The 25,021-nt window shown below is 37.0% G+C and overlaps 4 protein-coding genes across 5 annotated transcripts; 2 read left to right on the top strand and 2 right to left on the bottom strand.

The window, feature by feature from the left end:
- Positions 1-779: 779 nt before the first annotated feature.
- Positions 780-2,868, bottom strand: Nle (notchless). Its single transcript, XM_018445192.1, has 6 exons — positions 2,258-2,868; positions 1,931-2,170; positions 1,601-1,854; positions 1,296-1,533; positions 1,002-1,223; positions 780-919 (listed from the first exon to the last, which is right to left on the bottom strand). The coding sequence occupies exons 1-6, from the start codon at positions 2,607-2,609 to the stop codon at positions 780-782; spliced, it is 1,446 nt and encodes a 481-aa protein (XP_018300694.1). The 5' UTR covers positions 2,610-2,868.
- Positions 811-4,588, top strand: Nprl2 (Nitrogen permease regulator-like 2). Of its 2 annotated transcripts, XM_018445196.1 has the most exons (9): positions 811-880; positions 2,829-2,974; positions 3,052-3,143; positions 3,221-3,377; positions 3,461-3,578; positions 3,640-3,874; positions 3,948-4,078; positions 4,155-4,324; positions 4,390-4,588. In XM_018445196.1, the coding sequence occupies exons 2-9, from the start codon at positions 2,864-2,866 to the stop codon at positions 4,564-4,566; spliced, it is 1,191 nt and encodes a 396-aa protein (XP_018300698.1). In that variant the 5' UTR covers positions 811-880; positions 2,829-2,863; the 3' UTR covers positions 4,567-4,588. The 2 variants fall into 2 exon arrangements, with proteins under 2 accessions (XP_018300698.1, XP_018300699.1); XM_018445197.1 differs by lacking the exon at positions 811-880 and having other exon boundaries at positions 2,893-2,974; positions 3,247-3,377.
- A 248-nt stretch (positions 4,589-4,836) lies between these two features.
- Positions 4,837-9,529, bottom strand: LOC108720891 (cilia- and flagella-associated protein 45). Its single transcript, XM_018445159.1, has 7 exons — positions 9,228-9,529; positions 7,675-8,255; positions 6,781-7,185; positions 6,306-6,691; positions 6,072-6,192; positions 5,189-5,482; positions 4,837-5,048 (listed from the first exon to the last, which is right to left on the bottom strand). The coding sequence occupies exons 2-7, from the start codon at positions 7,843-7,845 to the stop codon at positions 4,851-4,853; spliced, it is 1,575 nt and encodes a 524-aa protein (XP_018300661.1). The 5' UTR covers positions 7,846-8,255; positions 9,228-9,529; the 3' UTR covers positions 4,837-4,850.
- A 5,618-nt stretch (positions 9,530-15,147) lies between these two features.
- Positions 15,148-24,706, top strand: LOC108720939 (uncharacterized). The gene is made up of 9 exons (XM_018445219.1): positions 15,148-16,666; positions 17,546-17,943; positions 18,444-18,810; positions 19,299-19,825; positions 20,751-21,665; positions 22,061-22,164; positions 22,249-22,444; positions 22,531-22,752; positions 22,898-24,706. Exons 1-9 carry the CDS (start codon positions 16,027-16,029, stop codon positions 24,041-24,043), a joined length of 4,515 nt encoding a protein of 1,504 aa, XP_018300721.1. The 5' UTR covers positions 15,148-16,026; the 3' UTR covers positions 24,044-24,706.
- The last annotated feature ends 315 nt before the right edge of the window (positions 24,707-25,021 follow it).

Below are 25,021 nucleotides of genomic sequence, written 5' to 3'. Positions count from 1 at the left end.
TAAAAAATTTTTTTCTATCTTTTATACTTCCGATGATATTTGCCTCGAAAGAAAAATACAATTTTTTTTTTTTCAAAGAGATGTTTCACCCCTTAAACATGAGTTAGGGCACATATAAAAAAATACGCGTCTCTTAGATTTTCGTGTTTAACAACATATTTCATGGAGAATCAAATCGATTCCGGACAGTTGTCAAACTTTCCTTGTAAATCTAAGATATCAGTCATGGTGTTTTTAATCTTCTTAATTTTCTGAACGTTTTTTTGTAGTTCAGATATTAACACATAAGATTTAATATTGTATTATAATAATCTGCATTAAATTTGAAGTTTTATGTATTGCCTTTCTGTAATTATTAATGAATTATATAACAAATTACACTTTATATAACTTTCCTTGAATTTTTATATAACCGAATCTTATCCTTATATCTTAAAACCAAACTTTATTTGATTTATTACTTTTACAGAGTTCATATACTCCCTACAATCATTCCTTTAAGTATGCTAACACATTTGATGTCTAATCAAGAAATCAATAGTTTTAATTGTATTCTCTATTAAGATTAATCCATGTCTTTAATAAATTAACTGTTAATTTAATTGTATTTGTATCATGCAGGGCTAATCTTTATAAAAAATATATAATTTTTAATCTAGGCTTAATTATACTATTAATTGAGAGAGATATATATATACTAATAATTTATTTAAAAAATAAGTGATGAAGACATACTTAATTTTCTTTATAAATTTATTTACTTGAATTATATATTTAATTCAATTTTGCCATAGTCGTAAAACTTTGTCTTTTCCACCTGAAGCGACTCGTAGACCATCGGGTGACCAGTCGACTGCATAAACTTCATCAGCGTGACCAGGTAAATCTTGGCTTAATTTTTTAGTTTTTATGCTCCAAACTATAGAAAGGATTATGTTACTTCCAACTATCTAAGGTACTAAATTGCTAAGTCTTCGTACTGTCTGACACAGTGTATTTACCCTTTAAAGTTGAATCCGCGCTGCCGCTGACCAACAGACGAGAGTCAGCGCTCCAGGCTATCGAATAAACCGCTTGAACGTGACCTCTTAGCGAAGAGATATATGTGCCGGTATTAGATTCCCATAGTTTAATGGACTTATCGAAGGATGCTGACGCAATTAGACGACCATCCGGTGAGAATTTAACGTCGTTGATAAGTTGCTGGTGGCCCGTCATTCTTGCTAAAAAATATTTTCGCAATATATTTCTTACAATTGATTGATTTAATTGTATGTTAAAATCATGGAATGTACCGATAGGTTTCTTCTCTTTTTCTGGCTTCCATAGAAACAATGTAAAATCATCAGATCCAGACACAAGCTTCTCTTCACCTACAGTTTCATACTGCTTTTTCGCATATTCTAATGGACTGTCTATTTTGTTTGCAGCCAATCCCAATTGAACAGGACCAGTCCTAAGCACATAATCGACGTTCAAGGCCAAAGTGTTTACCCAATGAGCGTGGCCTTCTAAGGTTCTACACAATACACCCTGAAATTGATTTGATCGGTTGAAAAATATAGTTGGATGCTAATAATTTTAAATCCTCGATACATACGTCCTCTGCTCTCCACACTTTGATAGTCCTGTCTTGAGAAGCAGAATAAATAAGACCGCTCCCACCCCACTTAACGCAGGTCACGCTTTTCGTGTGTCCAGACAAAACCCGACAGGTTTGCGCTCGTTTTGTGTCCCAAATTCGTATGTCGCAGTCCTTAGATGAACTCGCTAAATATATGCACTCTGGATTCTTATGATAGGGTTCCCAGGATAGAGACGTCACCCACATTCTGTGTCCTGTCATGGCTTTTCCTATATGACAAATATATAAAGAAGTTCATGCCAGAGAAGAAAGAAAGTTAGATAAATATACTTTCTATATCTCTACCCATTTGTTTGCCAGTGTTGGGATCCCATAAATAAATCAAGCCATTTTTACATGCAGATGCTAGCTTAGTTCCACAGGATGACCAGGCAATGCACAAGACCCAGTGTCTATGACCTTCACATGTATAATGCGGCGTTTGCGTATAGATATCCCACAATCTGACTGTTGTGTCACCGGAACCGCTGGCTAGATGTTTGCCATCTGGTGAAAACGCAACGGATATAACAGCTTCCTTGTGACCTGTATCAGCAGAATATGTTTATGAAATATTTTATGTTTATAAAATGTTTTATTGGACATGGAGTGCTACATGGAATTGCTGGTGACCTTCTAAAGATCCGGTGCATCTCGTGACAGCTCTGACTTTAAATACTGCTTGTGGTTGATATACAATCTCCACTACGTCTTCGCTGATACTGAAATCTTTGCCAACATACTTCTCTAATACATCTGTGACTTCTACATTATTTACATAAAATGCCAGGGGCAACGGCTCTTCTTGCTGCAGCAGAGCATTGCAAATTGCTTGCAGTTTATCCACAGTTATATCAACTGGCAAATCCAATAGGCCACCAGGCAGAACTTCACCAGTATCCGATTTAAAACGAGACAGAACCCTTTTGACCTCAACATCCGCCGAAGCGGTGTCTGTCTCGTCGTCGAGTTTCCTTTTACTCATCTTTGTAAAATTACAAAATTAAAAGAAGATGCGTATATACTTGAAATATTCTTTCCAAAAACATGCCTCGGTGTGTTTAAAATTCCAGCATTTCTAGCACACACGTGTTGTCAGCTGTGATTCAATTTTAGTTCGTTTACACGTGTTAAGATTGGTTAGATGGCAGCAGTGCATTTGACTTTAAATGATGCCCGATGAATGAGTTCTTTCTTTAAATAGGTTTTCAAATCTCAATAAAGAGACAAAGAGACGGAATGGCATCTACTTCGCTGGAAAATGTTGAGGACAAGGAACAAGAGGATCCCATTAGATGCATATTTTTTGCCGAATTTCACCATATAGCGGGACCCAAAATTACATGCCAGGTTAGGTCATGTATTGTGAAGATATAAATGATTAAACATTCTGTTTGTATTTGTAATTTACGGAAATTATTTTACAGGTGCCTGATAATTACATATCTAAGGATATTTTCGATAATGTCAGTGTTTACATTATACCAAAGGCACAATTACAAAGAAGCACTATTACAATGTAAGCTTAAGTAAAAATGCAAAAGTTACCTGATGGTCAAATTCTTTGTTTTATTTAAGAACTTTCTTTTCTTTTAGCACATTGAAGGACTATAAAATCTTAGGTTTTCCCGTGAAGATCGACGATAAAAAATACGCAAGAAATGCATTTTACTTCAACTTGTGTTTTGTCTGTGATGCAAACGCGCGCACTGTTCATTATGAACCAGTGGTTAAGAAGATGTCGGATTTCTTGGTAAAATTTTATGGATTTTTTCTATGTCTTTAATATTCTGAAAATATAGCAATTTATACATCTAATCTTCATGTGATTCTCAGATGGCTCTGGAAGTAGAGAATTGTTTTTTATCTGCGTCGGATGACAAGACTAGATTGGCAGAGATGCTCGCACAAGTCATGCAAGATTTGAATCTACACAAAATGTGTACATTGACTGGTAAATTTCATACGCATTTAAAATGTCTTATCATGATATGTCACGTGTGATATTTTATTAGAAGGAACAATGACATCGCATTTGAAAGTTGTGAGGTTGGCGCCTGAGCCAAAACCAGTTCTTGATCATCAAGTACCAATATTTTTGGAAGACAGGGATACATTCCAGAATGATCAATGGGATTTGACCACACAACAAGTATTGCCTTATATCGACGGCTTTAATCATGTGGCACGCATAGCGGCTGAGGCCGACGTAGAGAATAATTTAGTCAAAAGCTGCGTGCAAAATCTTGTGTACGAAATATTTGACAAGAGAAATAGCATTTCCTTATTGATTATATTATACGTGACACTTTTCTGCTTGCAGATATTACGGGGTTGTAACGCTGATCCCAATATTTCAATACAGTAACGTCTATGCAGTGACTCCAAAATTACGAAAATTGCCGGATGATATAAAATTACAGGAAAGATGTATAGCATACGCTTCTAAACTAGGTGAGTGATTTTTCGAACGCGTTATGATTATTATTTTAAAATCGCAATAAAAGCTATAAATGGTTTTTGTTTATAGCTAGACAACCTGCACATTTTAGAGATATATACCGTATGTATTCAAGTATGACTTACGGCGTCAGTATGAAAGACTTATGTCAACGTCTCAATCCACAAAATCTCAGAATAAATGAAAGAAGACTGGTACAATTTGGTTTGATTGAGGGACTTATTAGAAGGGTATACAATGTGAGTAGCTTTCACATTGCAGTATACTGTGTATAATGGTACATTAATTGAATCTTCTCTTACAGTACCCTGTACTTCTTCCTGGTGCATCTTGCAGCGAAGAAGCAAAAAATAATCCAATTTATAAGTATTTCACAGGAACTTACAGCCTCGATGAAATATGCTGTAGCACGGGCCAGTCTGCCGCGCAAATTGAAGATATTATCGAACGCGATCCGAACGTTCTAATGATATGGAAGTGATGTGTTACAAGAAAAGACTTAATGAAAGATTGCAGAATTAAATTTTCTATAAACTTGTACATATCTATGTAAAAAATCTAATATATATAATATATATATTGTACAAATGTAATTATAAGAAAAAAAACTATATTAAAATTAAAAGTTCTAAATGCTAGATCTTTTTATATATATTATATATAATCTCTTATATATATGTATAATGAAATCAAAGCTATACGTAATTTATCATTTTTTTATATTAGATATAAATGTTATATTTATTCTCAGCTTGATGAAATAATTCATTGAATAGTTTCAATCATTCGTTTCACTTCATTAATATAAATATCGGGAACTTTGTTTTCTCTCATTTCTTGGCACTTTCGTTCCATCGCATCTTGTAATTTCTTCTTACGCATTGCAGTTTCAGCACGTATTGCCAGGCCTTCTTTGAACATTTTTTGCCGTTCAACAATGCGTTCTCGTTCTTTTTCATTTACCTATTCATAAGCGAAATAATAGAATAATATAATCGGTATTGTTATATATATATATATATATATAAAATATATGTATACATATTTTTATATATACCAATATATCAATATTTTTTCAGATGTGCAAATATTGTAGTACAAACCTGCTTTAATATTTCACTGCGATGAATTAAAGCTTGTTGCTGCTTTTGCTCGAGTTCCTTCTTTTCTCTACAAAAAGCTGCTTTTTGTACACGTACAATCCTTTCAAATTCTTGCCTCTCCCGTTCAATTTCAATGGCTTGCATTATTCGCTTATTATTTATTTGTTCCTCTCTTTGTTTCTGAAGAATTTTTTGAGCTTCCAATTTCTTTAAAGCTTCTTCTTTCTCTTTCTGTCTCCATTCCCGTTCTACTTCTTCCTGAACTCGAGCCGCGTTGATTTCATCAATTTGCGCCTGCAAATTTATCGTCGCGATTTGCCCGCAGTTAATTTTAATAACTTATTCTATTATTTACTACTCATTAAATGTTTCTTTGAAATAAATCATGATATATTACGCATTAAAAACAGACGTCAGAAAAACAGGACTGATCTATTATGTTCAATGTACGTTAATAGTTTTAATTGCAAAAAGAGCATTATGGGGTGCGATGTATGGTACTTAATTCCCTGTTCAACAGAAATAATCACGATAAAAAAACGCGAAGCGCAATTTCGAAAGGAGAACATATTGTAGATAGCGAGGCCTGACGTGGCGCTCGTGGATTCATTGACCCTCGACAACAGGTAGTTGAGACACGCAAGGATGTATGTAGGTAATTATAGAAGTATATGGAACGATACGTGTAATGCAATATGATATATCGCGCAAATTATTGTATTTCCATTAGCGGGAAAATTCATTATCTTCTAGTTTATAGAATATATTTTGTAGAATTTCTTATATAATATACTGCTATCTAGTGTAACTTATATAATAGTGTAACTTACATAATAGATATATACTTATATCGCGAAGTTTTAAAGTTCAACATATAATATACCTGAAGCTCGTGCGCTTGCACCGTTCGCATCGCTACTCTGGTTTTCTCTCGCTCCTTTTTCAATCTTTCTTCCGATTTTTTAGCCTCTCTCTCCTCTTTTAGTCGATGATAGTTCTGTATCCTAAAAAGTTTTAATTTTATAAAAATCATATTTTTTTAAGGAAATATTAAAGAGATGGTTTCAAGGTAATTTAAAAAATTGATACGTGATTTTTAAAAGCCCTGGGAAAACACCTTAGGTCTATAATTCTGTTTTCTTCCTCTTCCATAGCCTTAAAGTGTTTCAATTGTTCGTTCCCTTCTGCAAGTTCCTGTCGCACCTTAGCGTTTTCAGCCTCCTTGTTGCGTAGCTTCTCGATCTCGTCTTGCTGCCACGCGATATTATTTAAATTAATGAGCCGGCTTTCCTCCTGCTTTCTCTCAAACTGGAGAATCCGTTGTTCCTCGTTCTCTATGATCTGCTCCTTCAAGATCTTGGCGAATCGTAGCCTTTTGGCTTCCTCCTCTTGTTCCTTTCGCGACTCTTCCTTGATTGCCCATCTCCTCTCTTCTTCCATCATGTCGTTCAACCGTTTCTCCTCCTCGAGAAGCTCTTGTTCCATCAATTTCTTTTCCGCGATCTGCAAATGGATAGCTAAATGTATGAAAATTAGACATTACCAATATGTTATGTCATATGTGGGATTCTGTTACAAAATCGATGGTTTACTTGAGCGTCGCGGATAGCTCGGCATTTGGTTTCCAGGATGAGACGATTGCACTTCTGTATCTCCTCCTCTTGCTCTAGACGCATGTTGTGCGCCCGTTCAAGGATGTGCATTGTCCTCCTTCTCGCTTCTTCTTCGATCTCCCTCGTTCTTGGATCCTTCTCACGACCCTTTTTCATGTCCATAATGCGAATTGCCTCTTTCCGTGCCAAGCTCTCTTTCATCAGTCTCTCCCTCTCCTTCTCTACAGTTTCCGCGGCCGTTTGTCTCTCCTCCTTCGTGATCATGCGGCTGCGTTCCTTTAGGTCTTCGTATTCCTTCTTTGTCATGATCTTCGGATAGACCATAGGCTCCTTCGAAGGAATCAAATATTTCCTCGTGCCGCTCTTATCCCTTATCTTCCCGATCTACCATTAATATTTTACAAAACTGTTTTAATTTACAGATGAATTTGAGTGAGACATTAAAAAAATTTTTTTATTTAATACAGCAGTACCCTGGTGAAAAAATTTTGCTGAAATTATTCCATGTTTTGGAGCATTTTAATGAACATTGCTGAAAATTTGCTGAAATTTCACTGAAAGTGAATTTTTCAGCTAACATACTGAAAAATTGTTGAAACTGAACTGAAATTACTCTGAAATTTCTCTGAAATTTTGTTGAAACTTTTTTGAAATTTTTGCTGAAATTTTGCTAAAAATGAATTTTTCACGGCTACAAATCGCTGAAATTAAATTGAAATTTTTCTAAAATGCTAAAATTTTGCTGAAAAGTGTTCCAATATATGGAATAATTTCAGTGAAATTTTTCCACCAGGACCGAGTAACGAACGAGGAATTAAGTCATATCCACAGTTCGTTTTTTCTTGGGGACGGGATGTAAATTAACTGCGTTACCTCTTTTCCTTCATACGCGCTACTTCTTTTCAGATGAATCGGCCTATTTCCGAGTGTACGATCGCACGTCGACGGTAGATGGATCGTATATACACCCGATGGAAATCTGGAATCTCCGCGATACTCCAAATTGCTGGATTTCGTCCTCCGTACCACGGTCTTGGTTGACATAATGTACGTGTCAGGATTACCGGGGAATACCTTCTTAGGGGAGGAAATGTCACCCAGACAACGGCCGCAGGATCTCGCGTGCAGGATCGCGTTCTTTCATTGGGACGCCGCGCTATCGCTTTCGTCTGGAAATGTGCCGTGCGGCACTATTGACACCAACGACGAAAGATGAGAAAAGGTCCGGAGTAACCTGATACAAACGCAGGCAACCGCGTCGAGCGAACGTCGTTAACTGTTTGCTGACGAGTAACCACTAACCGTTCCTTTGTTTGTTCGATAGGAGGAATTATGAACGCCGCATGGGAATACAGGTGGCCGATTATGTTACCTGCAGGATCACGTTTCGCGCTTACTGCGAGCGGATAACGATAACGAGCCATAATCTTGCAGATGAGGTACAGTAAAGCTCACTGAAAAGAAAGTTAAAAAAATCGTATATCCATATAGCACATTATAATGTTGAATCAATATCTTTTAGAAATATTGAAATGCAACATTCCAGCAAATGTTGTATCAACATCATGAAATGTAGATTCTATATTGAAAAAACATTAACATTTCAACATTTAATATTGGAATATTTTAGCAACGTTCTTTTAACGTTACATGATGCTGCATAGAATATTCAGTAATGATAGAAATTAATAAAATTTGTCGTCGAAATATACAAAAGTGGTACAATTTTGAACGAAATACAATTCTAAACGAAATAAGATTTGAATTTAATTTTCGGAGTTTAAGTTTGGTTTTTTCCTGTTTGGTTCTCTTTAAAATCCTTCACACTACAATATATGAGGTTCAAGGTTAACAGGCCTGACCCTTGAATTTGGATTCAAATTTTACATTCAGAATAGTACCATGTTCGAAATTGTACCATTTTACCCTACATGAATTCTCTCCCTCGCGATCGCTAGGAATACATAATAAATTGCACGAAAAAGTATATAGTACCGTTATTCTATCTATCTTATAAAATAAGAATGGTTGCGTGAAAGAGAGAAGGAGAAAGAGAGAGAGGCAAACAAAAAAAACGAGAAGAAAAAAAGGGGAAACTCTCCCTCTCTTTTTCTTCGTAAGCGACGTTCGTTGAAATTACATTTATCGATACGTATGCGTACGCCTATCGCGTGAGTGAAATTAAGCGGAGGCCACGACGATACACTGCAGTCAGATAAGACAGATAAAAACAGGTTCACGCTATCTGAAACGCGCCTGCTTTTTTTTTTTTTTTGATGCAAACGATCGATGAATGATTGCTACCGGAAGATAGAATGACTACGTGTGTACCCCGCGTAATATCTACACGTCTGCAGTAAGTCCACATTTTCGAGGTAGCCCGTTAAGTAAATATCAAAATGTTTACGTAATAAAAATTGTCGCACCACGGTATATACAACATTGCAACCCCGTTTGCTGTCGCCCTCGCGTATACGATCTCACCCCTACACTTGACCTTCCCCGCCATCAGTTGCCATGAGAACGTAATTTATACTCAAGATAGCTTAGAGCTATATTCTCTTTTCGCATGTAATTTATTTCTCATCAACATGAGTCATCACTTTTTTTTGCTCTTGGTCATTATCATCTTCTTATACTTCTTTTTTTTCTTCTTGTATTTCTTGTCCTTCTTTCTCTTCTTCCTGTAGGTAAATTTGCGCGTCGCATCATATTATATGGGCAAACAGAACATTGCAGAATAACTCGAGTCTATAATAACTAGGAAATGGCATATTAACTTTGTGGATATAATAATTATTTGATCAATAGCGAAGGATAGAAGTTTCGTGCAAATGGTTAATTTATGGTTTACAATGGGTAGTAGCAGTAGTGGATTAAGAAGTAGACGTAGAAATCAACTAATCATAGTCGAATGTGAGGAGGATAATTTCTACGCTTACTCTTTAATCCACTACTGCCCATTGTAGACCACGCATTAACCATTTGTACGAAACTTCTATCCTTCGCTATTGATCAAATAATTATTATATCCACAAAGTTGATATGCCATTTCCTATTATTAGTTATTAGACTTGAGTTATTCTGCAATGTTCTGTTTGCTCGTATAATACGATACGACGCGCAAATTTACCTACACGCATTAGATTTAGAGTCTTTGAATAGACAATTCGAGACAAAAGACAATCGATCGTTGTATAGGGACGTGCTTTATGTGCCCGTGAGTTAAAGCTGCGTATATAACTCCAAGTTTCAGTCCTTGATGAGACAAGAGAGGAAGAACAGTTAATCTAATTTGAAAGGATCAGATTGTATGGAGTCTTCATGCTTGTGACAACGGAATGTGTGTTCTTCCCTGTAAAAAGAATTTTTTTTATGAAATATAAAGTATTATGCTCCAATTGTTCCAATGTATACCGACTACAATGATAAGTAATTTACCATATTTAAGTATATTAAGTATATTTAACTTACGCTTTTTTAAACTTTAATGACCGTCAACGAGTTGCTACAAAAACGATTGATGTTAACAGTCGCTTCACATTAAATACTAAGTAAAAAATATTCATAAATAACACAATATTCTACTTAATGGAACAATTTGAAACTTAATAATTGTAAAAGTCATTCTTTTTATATTTTTTTAATAATCGCTTGTTAATTAAACAATCAAAGCAATTTAATATCTGCTTCGATAAAATGAATTTTATGACAATTATCTACACAAAAAAGAATCATTAGAGCTATCATTTTTCAACTTCAAGACATATTCACTTTTTTTCGACTGTATCACATTATACAGGGTGATTCGAAATTCGAGGAATCGGAGCACAGAACATGATACTTTATGATAAAACAAACAACTTTTTCCTTTAGCCAAATTGCGTTCGACAAGTAATTTTTGCAGGAGAGCACGTTGAAGTTATACGAGTAAATGCAAAAATTATTTGTCGAATGTAATTTTATTACAGGAAAAAGTTGTTCGTTTTATCACAAAAAAAAAACAACTTTTTTCTTTAGCAAAATTGCGTCCGATAAGTAGTTTTTACAGGAGAGTAGGTCGAAGTTAACACATAAGCGCAAAAGTTATTTATCGGACGCAATTTTGCTAAAGGAAAAAGTTGTTTATTTTAGCATAAAGTATCATGTTCTGTACTCCGAATCCTCGAATTTCGGATCATCCTGTACATTTCAATTTGTCTCTTGCATAGAGTATTTGTTTGCCTTTGATACAATATATAAATGTAACTATTTAAACGAATTAATAATTTCTAGATCAACATCTTGCAGATTACGTCACAGTCGAGTGTCCTGTAGTCCGCGAAGAGGATTCGTTGGCATTGATGGGTGTAGGTCGTCGCCGCCCCCGCCTCACCGTCGTCGTTGATCCGGGGGGAGTCCTAACTACGACAGCCCCCACGGTAACGACCTCGGCGTACCACGTGGCGCTGCTATGTTGTACCTCGACGCGGCGATCACATTCGCGTGCTGCACACCGGCTCCGACGCATCGGTCTGTCGCGTCGCGTTGCGCGCGATACATCGACGTCGCCGCATCGTCGTGGACATGAAATTACAAACAGCAGATTATACAGACGGGGCAGTCCGAAGTACGACGTGATGGATTATCGATAACATAAATCTACTACGTCTCCTGGTTTACAAATAGGAATATCATTTCGGAGTTAAACGCTAAAATGAAGGATCAATGGAGATTAATGAAAATTAAATATCAAACCTTGTCATTTTAATTTGTAAATATTATAATTAGTTGAGTTTTGAGTGATGGAAAAAGTACTTCAGTGATTGGAAGATTTGACGCATTTGCTCAATTGGAAGTGAATTTTTCGATGTGCGGTCCGAGTAAACGCGAAAGTCATCCGGATAAGCTGATGACGCCTGAATAATCATAAGTCCTTCGTGATTTCCTCCGTGAACATAGTGCAGATCTCCTGGCAGGATTCCAAAGGATAATGGTCTGATCATCGTCATCATCATCAAGGAATGATAAGCAAAGCGGATCGTTCTGAAATTCCACCTTTCAAGTGAGTGCTCTTTTTTTTTATTTAGAATGTATGTATTCAATAATTATTATTCACTATTATTCTATAGGTTTATGTAATTCAGCCTTGACGAGTTAAAAATAAATCTTCTCGACAATTTTCTTATTAAAGTATCTGATTCTCGATGAATGATCATCCGTTATATCACATTCCCGAAACGGGCGCTTAATTTTTCAGCTTGTTTATCAAAAAAGCAATTACGTGTAAGCAGATCGATATAATTCAAATTACGGAAATACCTATTATCTGTCTTTATTCTGTTCTCTAATGTTACGCCGCTCGACAAGAATTCGAAGGATATTAACGCGAAATCGCGCGGTTTGTCAGGTCCGCGAAACTTTTCAATCGATATAGCTTCTATAAGCGTATACATTTATAAGCACAGATAGATTATCACCGGTAGAGCTTCCAGGAAGAGAGCGAGCCGATGATTTCTTCGAGAGCCGGCCGATCTTGTCCGGATTTCGTCGATATTCGCAAAGGAGAATATGTCGATGACCCTTATATACCCGGACGTAGATATTGCCGACGCAGCGAAGGCACACGTTTTGCTGTAAAGATCTATCTATAGACATAGCATTCATCGTTCACATCACTGCACGTGTATAATGTCGTTGTCACAACAAAGAAAACGGCTGCCATATCTTTTTCGTTATCATCGCTCATTGTTCATTATCGGTTAATTAACGTTGGACGTGGCACGACATTTAGACATCGTTTTTCTAATTAATTATACGTTTGTATGTTTCTATCCTGAAAATGACATCAATATGGAGCGTGACGTAATGCTGGATATTTTCGTAAGTAATCCTTCGGGACGAGCGTGCGATCGAAGGGGATCCTCCTTTTCTCTCTTCGGAAACTATATTATGCTCGCTAGAAAGTACCACTCAAAGAAACGACGCCAGACACTCTCTCGGAAGCTAGGTGGGGTAGCACAAGGTTGCACTACGTACACTAACTAAGCGGGCTTATATAACGCAGAACTACAAAGAAGATACCTGTAAGTGGACCGGTAAATTATGAAAGAGCCTCTTTTCTCTCTGCGAAAGGGCTCTGCCGCCTGGTTATACGCGTCACGCTAACATTATGAGCGTGGGGTGCATGAAGCATTCATCCCCTTTGTATTGACGAGGCGCTCAAAAGTTTTCCGAGCCGGCCACGACTTAGAAAAAGCCGTAGAAATTTTATTTTATCTCATCTTTTTTTCTTTAGCGACGACGTCGGAACGAGTTCTCCAACTTGGAATGCCGTTGTTACGTCGCGAACGAGTTTCATGCACACTTGCGTCGATCTAGCCAAAGCCCTGTAAAAACAGATCTAATAAAAAGGATAGTTCGTTTGACGTTGATACCATTTACTTCTTTTTATTTCGAAGATCAATGTCCAGAATCTAGTTTACGATTTAAGATGATAATGATGACTATATAAAATTATATTTACGTCAACACTTATAAAAAACATAAATCAAAACGGAGAGAAGGCGTCCATCAAGTTTTATGGCGGTACCAGGCCGCGTTTTTATCGTCACGTACTTATCGTTAATCCTTGAACGACCGTACAACCGCATAAAAACTGTAGATAAGTAAACCATTAGCAGCTTTGTTGCCTGTAATGCGACCTAATATATTTTACGATGGTTAGTAAAATAAGCATCGAGTATTGTGTAATGGTTTTCACAGCGACATGAAAAAAAGACTTCCGGAATTGGATGCCTTATTAAGTTTCGAGGACTCCTAAACTTTCTTGGTTTGATTGATCTCCAAAGAATAAATTTCTCGGAAATGTATAGTGTAGGTGTGCGACGGAGCTGAAGAAAAAAAAAAGTAGTTGTGTGGAGACATCAACGTGATCGACTTGCGTGTCCCTTCTCCGATCGTCCTTCCGTCTGCGCCGGAGGATGCGCGTCCTGAACGACCAATTGAAATACGCATGTCGCATCGAAGGGCTGCCGAAAGAGAGCCAGCCGTCACGCGTGTGGTGTTAAATAGAGGGGGTAAAAATACATTGCTCTATCGCTTCGCCGGCCGGCTCGCTTCTTTGCATGACAGTCTACATTACAGCTCGTATGACACACGTGAGGAAGTATACTGTGGACGTCGTCTCTAAGGCGCGTAGGATGACGTTCGCCGCGCGGCTCGGATCCGTGTGACATTGAACAAGAGAATAGCGAGTTCAGCTGGTTCATTATCGCTGTAAAAGTTCCGAATAGATTTTAGATGATGCGAGGTACCACTAAAAATTGTGAAAATTTGTGCAAGTTTTTGTATAAACTGGAATCAAAAAAGAGAGGAGAATAAAAAGAAGGCGCGATATTACGTCTCGAAGGAGAGATAAATGTCTATAAGAGAAAAAAGAAAAATAAAAGAGAAAGAGAGAAGCAAGTTGTGTGGTCTTTACCTTATCGTAGGATCGGTGACGTCTCCGATGAGTGGGTAGCTGACACATAATTCTTGCTGCAGTGATATTGGTGATGTAATTCGGTGTGGAGTATACATTAACTCACAGATGCTAACGATTGAAAGCAACGATAGAAAGATAACGAGAAGTAAGCCTACGTTCGTGAGCTTCGTCGTTATACAACAGAAGTATATAATATTTTTGATCTGATATGAAAATTATGACATATAATACACATATCTTAACATATCTTAGTAACGGTAAATTAAATGTAATAGTATATCTTATCTGTGTAGATTTTGATGTCGTCATGTCATAATTTTGTACTATATTCATTTAATTGTACTATATTCATTTAACGTCGCCAAAGATAATTTGCAAAGGTAATTTGCATATCCGTACTTTTTTCATTATCAAAATTGAGATCGTGACCTCAATAAATGGGAACAAAGTTTCTTGACTGGTAACGTTAAATATTTTTTTATAATTCTCTAACACAAGTTCTATCGTGTTTTTTTACCTGAAAGAAATGACATAAAAATAAAAAATATATATGTATAAACGAACATAAAGGAAAACATCATTTGCGAAAAAAGGAAATATTCTTTAAAACATGTTATAATATTCATTATATTATATACACATATAAAATCATAAAATTAAAAACGTTATTTAATAAACATAATTAATTATATATAGTACAGGATATAACTTAAATTAGAAGTAAATAATGAAAATTAAAAAGAATATTGCTCATGCTTTTATTTCTATTTTTAGTTTAAATTATTTAATTAAAAAAATAGAGAAAAGTCGCTTACGAGTCATTTTGTAACTAATGTAATAACTAAGTAACTATAAAAATAAATATATCGTTGAAGGTTTTACAAATGTGTGCGAAATACCATCAATTTCATAATCTAAACTATGAGCTCGTTTCTATTTTTGTACTGGCTCTGCACTACCGGTAATTTCGCTTAAACGGTTTGATTATCGCATCATTCAACAATTATATTCACAATGTTAAGTTAAATGTACGGTAATTACATCTCACGCACATGCATGTGCATGTTGCAGCGAAGAAAGTTTTTATAGTAAACCTTTTTTTTTTTTTTTCGATTTTCGATTGCTACGAGGGGTTCGCTTCCAACTTCTTCGGTGCGACCGTGAATTTCCGTGCAAGAAAAAAAAAAAGAAATGCACGTTTTGCGCCGGACAATAGAAAGAGAAGATAGGGCAAGGGAGGCGTACATCGCGTGCGAAACGTAATTTCTCCCTTTTTCGTGTGTTCTGTTACCATAAGTGTGGAGTGAAAGACACTCGATGCACGGTGCGTACAAGAAACGATCGATGAGAATCGATAGGAGACTTCTGACAAAAAAAGAAAAAAAAACACTATATAGAACGGTTGACATGTAGCGCACGAAGCTTCGCAATTATTGCTTTCCCTTTCGCGAGCGCGAGCGTCTCTTTGCTCCCCCATATATATTATTTGCATCGCGAGACTTTGTTCAACTTCGTCGACCAAAACTGCTAAAGTATACCGTTGGCTCTTTAATACTTAATTGCCCTTCAACCCTCCCCCACCCTCTTTCAATTATTACTACAATTATTACTACAGCGCGTGTCTTGCGAATGCTAGGGAGGAGAATGCCGTTCATCTGAATAATTTTAAATGGACACGAAATGTTCCGGCGAACATCATTTATCGAACTTTCGGAGAAGTCCTTGAGTCTCATGTCACTCGATCATAACGTATAAGAAGGATGCAATCGCATAATCAACACTTGACCATCGCGCTAAAGCCGCGGAAGAGGAAGAAAGATAATTCCAATCAGACGCTTGCACCTAGAGCCAGTTGGCCCAGGATCACGATATCCCATGACAAAACACGCGACGCGTCTAATGATACCGAGAGGAGCTTGCCCCGATTCGGTGAATGTTCCGCAATTATCGATGAGAACGATTCCAACGTGATCGCTTGCGATATCGTCGAACTCTTCTGCGAGAACAGTGATAGTAGTAACGAAGAAAAGACGGCTTGTCCGCGGATTTCCAGCTCGATGGAACTCGAAGAGGATGAGGTCGTTGTGTGCGCCACGTGCAAGGATTGTGTGAAGTGTCAACTGCAGCAGCAGGATAGCGTCGCCGCTGCTGCGAAGGTATGCAAAACTGAAGTAGACCTGATGAACGATCAAGACGAAGAACTGGGGGAACATCTGGATTATTATGAGAGTGATATCGGCGACGTAGAGACGGCCTTCACATTGAGCACAGTCGCCTCGACGGAGCATGAAAAAGCACCAATTCTCGTGGATCTAACAAGCGAGGAGTCTAAGCAAACTACCTGGAAACAGACAATCTTAAAACGATTCAACAAAGTCGAAGAAAGCTTGGAAATCTCGGGTGAGAACGTGATAATGAACAGCGATATATTACCTAAGTAACGTCGTCGATCTATAGCCGCGATATCGAATATGTATATGTTCAAGTGTAGATAATATATTGCCACAATGTACGCTACGTTTAGAAACAACCGCATGGAATGTAATTACCTTATCATTATCTTCAGAAAAATCAATTAGTACAAGTATGAATAAACTGGTCCAATCTTCATTATTTCTTCAACGTACAGCTTTTAACATTTGATTACATGCAAGAATAAAGAGAAATTCGTGCTTCCCTCTCATTCACGGCCATTCTCCAAGGAATATGGAATCTGAAGAAATATTTTAGTATTAAAAGTTTACATCAAAATTTTTTTTATGGATTTTTTAAAAGCACATCTATCTTGAAAATTAAAATTTTTAACTCTATATATATATACAAACTAAATTAATGATACTCTAAAATCTAAATTAAACTAAATAAAAATGAATGAAAATTTCATTCAAATCAATTTACATTTGTTGTCTCGATTAAATAGTCTTTCAAAACATTGTTCGAAATCATGTTCATTTAAGACTTTATTTGTTTAGAAATAGCTTCTAAAAAATAGTGTGCTGAATTTCATTAATGTTATTAAAACGAGTGGCTTTTTTGAAAGTAAAATTAAAATAAAATTAACATTTAAAACAAAAGACTATTTTCAAGAAAGATTTCGAACGATGTTTTCTATTTTTAGAACTGTACTAATCGATTTGCGTAACAGAAAAAAACTGATGGTATCTTGATTAAAATACGTGATCAAATGAGAATTGCTTTTTAAGCGATTCCGAACATTTTAGGGTAGGTGTCCCTTTGTCGTGTCAAAGATATCTAACTATAAATTCCGCTCTTTTCCAGAACCTCGCATCATGATAGCCGACAGTTCTAGCAGATTGCAGCAACGCGGTAGTACGGGCAGCAGTTTGGCGACCGCCTTGAGGGATCGTGGTCCTTGCGTGATCCCCGTGCAACCTAATCGCTCCCTACCGATTCGACCAGCGCCGCCGACACCGACGAGGTCAGCATCGATAGTAACATTGCGGAAGACACGTTCGCCAATTCTCAAGCTATCGAAATCCGCGAACTTGGATGTGGTCGAGTTACAATCAAACGCGTCTCTGAGCAGCTCCTTGACGAGCGAATTGAACGAATTCCCTTTCGGGCAGCAGGATGGGAACGGAAACGGAATGATGCTTACGAGCGACTTCATCGATCGCTCGGACTACATTCTTCCAGACATGACTAATGTCGTGCAGGTAGCACTGGCATCTTTTATTCTCTTTTCCCCTTTCAAAAAGAAAACGATTATTTTCGAGTATACTATACTTTTAACAAACACGAGACTTTTTCGTATTTGATTAAGGGCGGTATTCATAGTCGATTCTTATATTCAAAACCGTCTTAAATACAGTCTTAAGATGTCACGAACTAATCAGGTCGTATTAGTATCTTAAGACATTACTTAAAACGATCTTGAAATAAGAACGGACTACGAATATCGCTCTTAAACATGCAACATGTATCAAATTATTTATGTGGATTAAAGAATTACTAGAGGGTGCAATGGTTTTACGCGCGAAATAATATTGATTTGTCGCTATAATTTTATTGTTCTGCACATAATCTACAGTTAAATTTGACTAATCAAAAGCAAGCATTGTCTACGGAACGAAATTGGAAATTAAAATTAACTATCAGCACAATCCGTTTTAATTATACGACGTTGTTGATATTGGCAATGGTTCGCACGTTATAGATTACGAAAGAAGTCAACAGCGTTAAAAGAAAAAACAGCGAAAATCGGGACAAGGAATACGAGAAAGAAATTACCAAGGATGTGAAGAAGCGGAGAAAATCCCACGAAATCGACCATGTACGCGACGAACGCGTTAAAAATATTTTAAAAGAGTACGCCAAAAATTATTCCGGTAATTTGACCGATAAAGAAGAAAGAAAATTGCAGCAACATGTAGTAGTGAGGTTGTGGGATTCTCGTCCGAAGATACCCGACAAAAGATACTCGTCACCAGTGGAGGTGTCAACGACGGAGCCGGAGACAGAAAAGAAGAAAATCTGCAACAAAGTCGTGCCGCCTTTAAGATTGAAGAAGATTGCGCGTGAAGGTATGGTATTTAATGTATTCAATGTTTAATTAACTCCTTTCTAAGGAGTAACAGGAATATATAAATTTGTCGATATTTAATTTAAACAATAACAATCTTATTTTTAGACTATAACATGTGAGAACAATCAATACTAGAAATTAAAATGCTTACACCGGTCGAAGCTAGATCTTTTAATGCTTAATGCTTAAATAATTCAATGTGAATTATATATATACTATATATGTACTTGCATATATATCATTTGTAGTCCTTAAAACTGCGCACTTGAATATTTAAGCATTAAAGATCTAGCTTCAACCGGTATAGGCATTTTAATTTCTAGTATTTAATTTAAATTATTTATCGAAATTCTTTTACAAAGAAATTCTTCTACCACGAAGTAATTGGTGAATTTTTCATCCCAATTTAATAAAAAAATATTTCACTCAGCGCACTCAAAAAATGTAGGTTTCTTTACATCGTTATTTATTTGTTTTTATCCTCAGCGAGCATCATCAACGAATATCGACGTAATGTCGAGATGAATTCCGAGATGGGCAGCGAGAACTATCGCATTGTCACCGGCGCCACGCCACGGCCGGAATCTCCGTCCGGATACTCCACTACCTCTTTCTGGAGCAGCGAAGCCTCGGAGAACGAGCTCGAATCGTCGGACAACACGCGGGACAAGAGTCGGCGATCTTCGCCGAAGAGCGACGGTTACAAGATCAAGTACCGTCGCAACCGGTTGCGCCAGAAATTGCGGGAACTTCGCGGGAAAGCACTGGAGCTCTCGCGGGAGATGACCGCGTGCAATAATGCCGCCGACACGAGCCCGCAGCGCAACACCCGGCTGCGGCAGATGATGAATTGCTACGAGAAGCAAATCGAGAATATCTCGAAGCTGCTGTGCAAGTTGTCCGCCTCCATTCCGCCGACGACCGACGACATCGTTGTTGATCTTGACTATGAAAACGAGCTGAACGAGCGCACGTTAGCTGAGAAAACTGCTGTTGACAGTGACGTCGAGCAGGTAAATAGAATGACAGAAATTGAAAATGAAATTTAAAAATTAGTAAAATAAACATATCAGAATATAAAAACTTTAATGCCCGGCTATAAAAAAAAAAATATAAAAAAAATAAAGACAAACTAATAAAATTAAAATTAAAAATTATACTTCGTTCTCCTCTCACATTAAATGTTAATACTACGAGAGGAGAGCGAAGTATAATTTTTAATTTTAATTTTATTATTGTATTGTTCTATTTCAACATTGATAATGATCCAGTAGGGATTGAAACGTTTGTCTTTATTTATTTGTTTATAGGCATTAAAGTTTTTATATTCTGATATGTTTATTTTACTAATTTAAATTTATAACGATTAATCTTTGGCTCCTAGCCCTATTCCTTTTTTAATTTTTGAATTTATTGAGCCTTATTACTATTATATTTTTGAAAATAAAATGCTCTTCTCAGAATAAAATTAAGGGGATGTTAAAAAGGGGCCGATTTTGCCCAAAAAAGTGTAAAGAAAAGAATAGTGTTTTTTGTTGATTTTGATTTCTTCAATATGATAATAAAATTATTAAAAAGTTCATGACGCTTGGGAAATACCTCGATAATTAAGCAAGACTATTGAAATTTGGATAAATAGGTATACCATGTTTGTGCTCAATTGTCGAGATATTCTTTAAACATTACAAACTTTTTAATAATTTTGTCGCATCCACACACATACATTACAGGAGGTCAAAATCTAAAAAACAATATTCCTTTTAGTTACACTTTTTAGACAGAAATCGGTCCCTTTTTAACATCCTCCTTTATATTCTTGCTGAAAAGATCTTTCCTCGGATTGTAATTCGATAGGTGAAAATGCATGTTATAAAAAAATCGATTTCGTTGATTGTTTCATATGATATCATAAATAATAAATATATTTATGTTGAAAAGATGAATGGAATATCCAGAAGCAACGTTTCTCCGTCTCCTTCACCAGAACCACCGAAATTGTCGCCGCGTTCTCCTATCGACTACGAGAAAGTTAAATCGCCCGATGCGGTGAGGGATAGTCCACCGGTACTACCCAGAGTTTATATAGCAATCCAACCAACTGCTCTCGAATGTCTGAAGCAAAATCTAGTCGTCACCAAAAGTTGGCATAAAGGCGACAGCTCGCCGAGCTCGCCAATCGAGAAAGAAGTCAAAGCGAACGATACGGATCAAACGATAATATACGACGACATAACGCCAGTTATATCTCCAGTTTCATCGTCCGAGTTTGAAGATCCGAGAAACAGTACGGCGGAGTGGAACGAAGAAGAAACTTTGTCGAAAATGAAGAATTCGGAAATCGAGGAGAAAATTCTGGAGGACACTAAATCGTTTAGCGACATTGAGGAACATCGACATACGATACCGATGATACCTTCGGACAGCTTGCTGAGTCCAACAATGGACCTCGAAATAGATGAAAGTGAAATGAGAGACACGAAAGAAAGACCTGTCGCTCAGGGACATCTCGACGAAGTAACACAAGTTTCGGAAACCGTCGAAAACAAGCAAATCGCCTGCGAAAAACAGGAGCTGAAACAGAAATCGAACGAAGCTTTATCGTCTAGTCCATCGATCGTAGAGGATACTAAGAAAACGATGGAATATGGAACTTACTCAGAAGAAAGGATTAATGTTAAGAATAAAGTAGTCTCGAGTACAGTTACAGCTGCACAGAAAGAGATGGTCAGACAAGTGCCTACCGCCAATGTGACTAACATCTTGCAATTACAGTCGAATTATTACGGCTCGTCCGTCGCGCGTGAGAACGTCGTCTTTACAGACGTCATCCAAAATTCAAGGGACGTGCAGAAGGTAATCTATAAAAAATTATAGATTAATAATGGTAACAACGCACAATTAAATTGCCGTAAAATATTGAAATCCATAAAATTGCATGTACTATCTACATGTCTATGGAAAATATAATTGTGTGAAACAACAATTAATATACAATTAATATACAAAATTTATAAGATCTATATTAATTTATTACCAGTTAATTTTCTTTATTGCCATCGTACTTTATATTTTTTCTTGTTAAATCTAAAAATTATTATACGTAATAATTTAATTGTGCCTGTATTATGCCATGCTGTTATTAATTATTAACAATTTTGTATTAATTTTATTTCTTTTTATTGGTGAAAGACAAAAAATAATTTTGATCCGAGTTTTAATAGTTAAAATGTAATTTTGCGTAATTTTAGGTAACATCAAGCATGAATCAATCTGCTGCTTTGAATCCAGCAATACCCTTGAATTTTGCTCAATCTAGATCTACTGTTAGCAGCTCAAATCAACAATGTATCGTGTAAGTATGATATATGTGTTATATAATTCTAAGTTTGATTTATATATGTTTAACATGTGTTTTTTCACGCAATCGATGTATTAGTTTGCCTAATAGTTGCAACAGAGCCACTCAGGAGAATACCAATCAGCGAAATGACGGAAAGCGTATCATGACGGAGCAATTTCCTACGCTAGGCAATTGGGTAGCGCGAATGTCGAAGAAACAAGCTACTAAATCGAAATCTAAACTACAATCTGGAATAAGTTTACCAACCGCATCAACGGCGGAGGTCGCTCGTGTAAGTTATATTTTCACTCCAACAATTGTTCATTCGATGAATCATTTTCTATTAACGAATTTTCTACTGTTCCTTCGCAAAAACAGGTTCCCGGACTGGAGGCACAAAAGATCCGCTCAAATGCACCAAATAATGCGACTCGAAACAATATAGTCAACGTAGCACCGCAATGGAATACGGAAAGGTGGCAGCGTCAACAGCATCAGCAACGTCAGCAACAATTGTACGCATCATCGGTCATACCTCCAGTGAGACCGGGCATCTGTCCACCTATCTCAGTTACCCAGTTCTACCCATCAAATTATGCGGTAAGAGAAACAAGATCAATGGATTAATCAATGTATAAACGAAATCTACTATATATCGATTTTATTTCACAATCGCTTAGAGAACTAATTCACAATATATGTAGTTACCTCGTCATTCAATTATTTAGCTAGTTTACCGTTGCAGATCGATCCTTACGGTGCGGCTTTTGGCTACCACTCGGCGGTATGTCCTTACGGCGATTATCCCTATCATTCACGCCTGCACGCTACCGCACCACCGATAAGCGGCTACCAGTTAGGTCCTTTGCAAGATTCGCACGCAGCTTCACTCCGTCAGATGCAGCATCTCGACAAGCGTTATCCTACTCATCTGCAGGATACGGCGTCTCGTCACTTTACCGCGGATCTCCTTAAATATTCCGGTACTTTATCCGCGGGCGGCTATCAGCCGGCAGCTGCCGGCTTGGACTACGATCGTCTGAGGACGGCGACGGCTGCTACGCAAAACGGTACCACATCGACTTGTTTGCCATCCCTGCTGTTGCCGCCACCTCCACCGTTAGCCTCCGCGCAGCAATCTTTGGCACGCACTTCCTTGGCTAGCTATGGCCCCGCGAGCAATGGCCAATGCGGCAGGAATAGAATGATCCCGGATGTTGTTGCTGCAGCGGCAGCTGCTGCGGTGGTTGCGGCAGCTTCCTTCGGCCGACAGCGTGGTACGCTACCATCTTATGGAAGAACTGACACAGAAATGGTATCTGGAGGAATGGGCGTCATGGATAACGAATCTTCACAGCTGATGGCGAATAGAGTGACAAATCGTGAACGTTTACCACAAGAACAGGTGCAATCAGTCGGTGGCGTAAATGTAGATTCGCGATTGAATAATGGTGGTTACCGTCAATTGCAAAATTTAATACTGGACAGATTACCTTACGTGAAAACAGATGATACTTATTCTCAATCGTCTACAACGATGTATGATGACAACGCACAGGAGTCGACGGTAGCATCCTCAGTGCCCACATCGACGTACAAATCCGCTACGATATTAGCGTCCAATAACACGTCCAATAACGCGTTGGCCAACAAGAAACCCGTGCGGAAAGAGAATCGTAATTGCGAAACGCCGCATCTGGGTAAGGTGAATCGTACTCTGGAAACTACGAGTAATCTAGAGTGTTCTAATTGTGGCCTCACCGGATCCATGTTCAAGTGCCTAGGCTGCGAAACAGCCTTCTACTGCGACGAAAGATGCCAAACTCGTCACTGGAGTATCCATGTAGAGAAATGTCCCAAGAGGATGCCTAAGTTAAAAAAACTTCTTTGAAAATTATCGTAGAAACTACAAGGCAATCGATAAACAAATTAATGTCTGTAAAATATCAATGAGCTTGTTCAATAACTAAAACAGTAATCAAAAAAAAATGAATGACATACAAAATGTGTTATTGTTTTGATATTCATATATTTTCACCCCGATAATTTATGTATCTCTAGTCAATGTATTATAAATTATAACGAATGCGAGTTCTGTCTTACAATCGCATCGGATTTACACGAATGTGATAAAGTGTGCCTGGTCGTAAGATAAACGCTTACTGTAATTTTATGGTACTTCGTTCACAGTCTAATATTCTGCTTTGTAAATTATGAACTGCGGAATACAAAGAGTTGCGCACCTCGCATTATATCTTATCTACTATTACATGGTAAATGGCGTATGTATTGTGCAATAGCTATAATATGGAAAGTATAAGCTCATCGATATATTGTATACATGTTGTAATGTAACGGATGTTACGAACGTGCTACCTCTCATGTACCTTACAGTCATAAGTCGTTACAGTATAAGTCATAATAATTGCATTCGATTGCAATTTTGTTCTATTAAAGACTCCTGGTTCATTGCAATTATATTGGATTATAGTATCAGAAACGAGAAATTATATGTATTTTAAAAATAAAATTTACAATGAAGTCAGCAAATAAGAATACGGTGTAATACCTCATACATAAATTTCATACATATTTTATATTTAAGAAAAAAAAATAAAATTGGATGTTTTATATATAAAACTTTGCGTACGAAACATCGCGTCGTAATACTCCTATTTGCCGATTTTATTGTATATTTCATTTTATTGAGTCTTGTTATTTTTTCTTTCAATATGAATTTTTTACAATGTGAAAAGATTTCTCATCGATATCTTACTCCAACATGATCACAACGAGGAGCCTCGCTGCAAAGTCAGTAACTTGAAAAATAATTTAAATTATTAATGGAAAATGTGTCTAAAAACAGCTG

The sequence above is a fragment of the Mycetomoellerius zeteki genome, unplaced genomic scaffold, assembly GCF_001594055.1.
Source record: "Mycetomoellerius zeteki isolate Tzet28-1 unplaced genomic scaffold, Tzet1.0 scaffold156, whole genome shotgun sequence".
Lineage (NCBI taxonomy): Eukaryota > Metazoa > Arthropoda > Insecta > Hymenoptera > Formicidae > Mycetomoellerius > Mycetomoellerius zeteki.
This window is presented reverse-complemented; position numbering and strand designations above follow the sequence as displayed.

Bases quoted from the DNA above. Each gene is read 5' to 3' on its own strand.
- LOC108720891 (XM_018445159.1), bottom strand. From the start codon at position 7,845: ATGTCAACCAAGACCGTGGTACGGAGGACGAAATCCAGCAATTTGGAG. The intron at 6,193-6,305 runs GTGTTTTCCCAG...AAAACTTTTTAG, and splicing joins AACAGAATTATAGACCTAAG to GATACAGAACTATCATCGAC. The intron at 5,483-6,071 runs GTATATTATATG...ATAAATTTGCAG, and splicing joins TGCAAGCGCACGAGCTTCAG to GCGCAAATTGATGAAATCAA.
- LOC108720939 (XM_018445219.1), top strand. From the start codon at position 16,027: ATGCAATCGCATAATCAACACTTGACCATCGCGCTAAAGCCGCGGAAG. The intron at 17,944-18,443 runs GTAGCACTGGCA...CGCACGTTATAG, and splicing joins ACATGACTAATGTCGTGCAG to ATTACGAAAGAAGTCAACAG. The intron at 22,753-22,897 runs GTAAGAGAAACA...TTACCGTTGCAG, and splicing joins TCTACCCATCAAATTATGCG to ATCGATCCTTACGGTGCGGC.
- Nle (XM_018445192.1), bottom strand. From the start codon at position 2,609: ATGAGTAAAAGGAAACTCGACGACGAGACAGACACCGCTTCGGCGGAT. The intron at 1,534-1,600 runs GTATGTATCGAG...AATCAATTTCAG, and splicing joins AAGTGTGGAGAGCAGAGGAC to GGTGTATTGTGTAGAACCTT. The intron at 1,224-1,295 runs GTACATTCCATG...AATATTTTTTAG, and splicing joins AAAAGAGAAGAAACCTATCG to CAAGAATGACGGGCCACCAG.
- Nprl2 (XM_018445196.1), top strand. From the start codon at position 2,864: ATGGCATCTACTTCGCTGGAAAATGTTGAGGACAAGGAACAAGAGGAT. The intron at 3,144-3,220 runs GTAAGCTTAAGT...CTTTTCTTTTAG, and splicing joins CAAAGAAGCACTATTACAAT to CACATTGAAGGACTATAAAA. The intron at 3,579-3,639 runs GTAAATTTCATA...ATATTTTATTAG, and splicing joins CAAAATGTGTACATTGACTG to AAGGAACAATGACATCGCAT.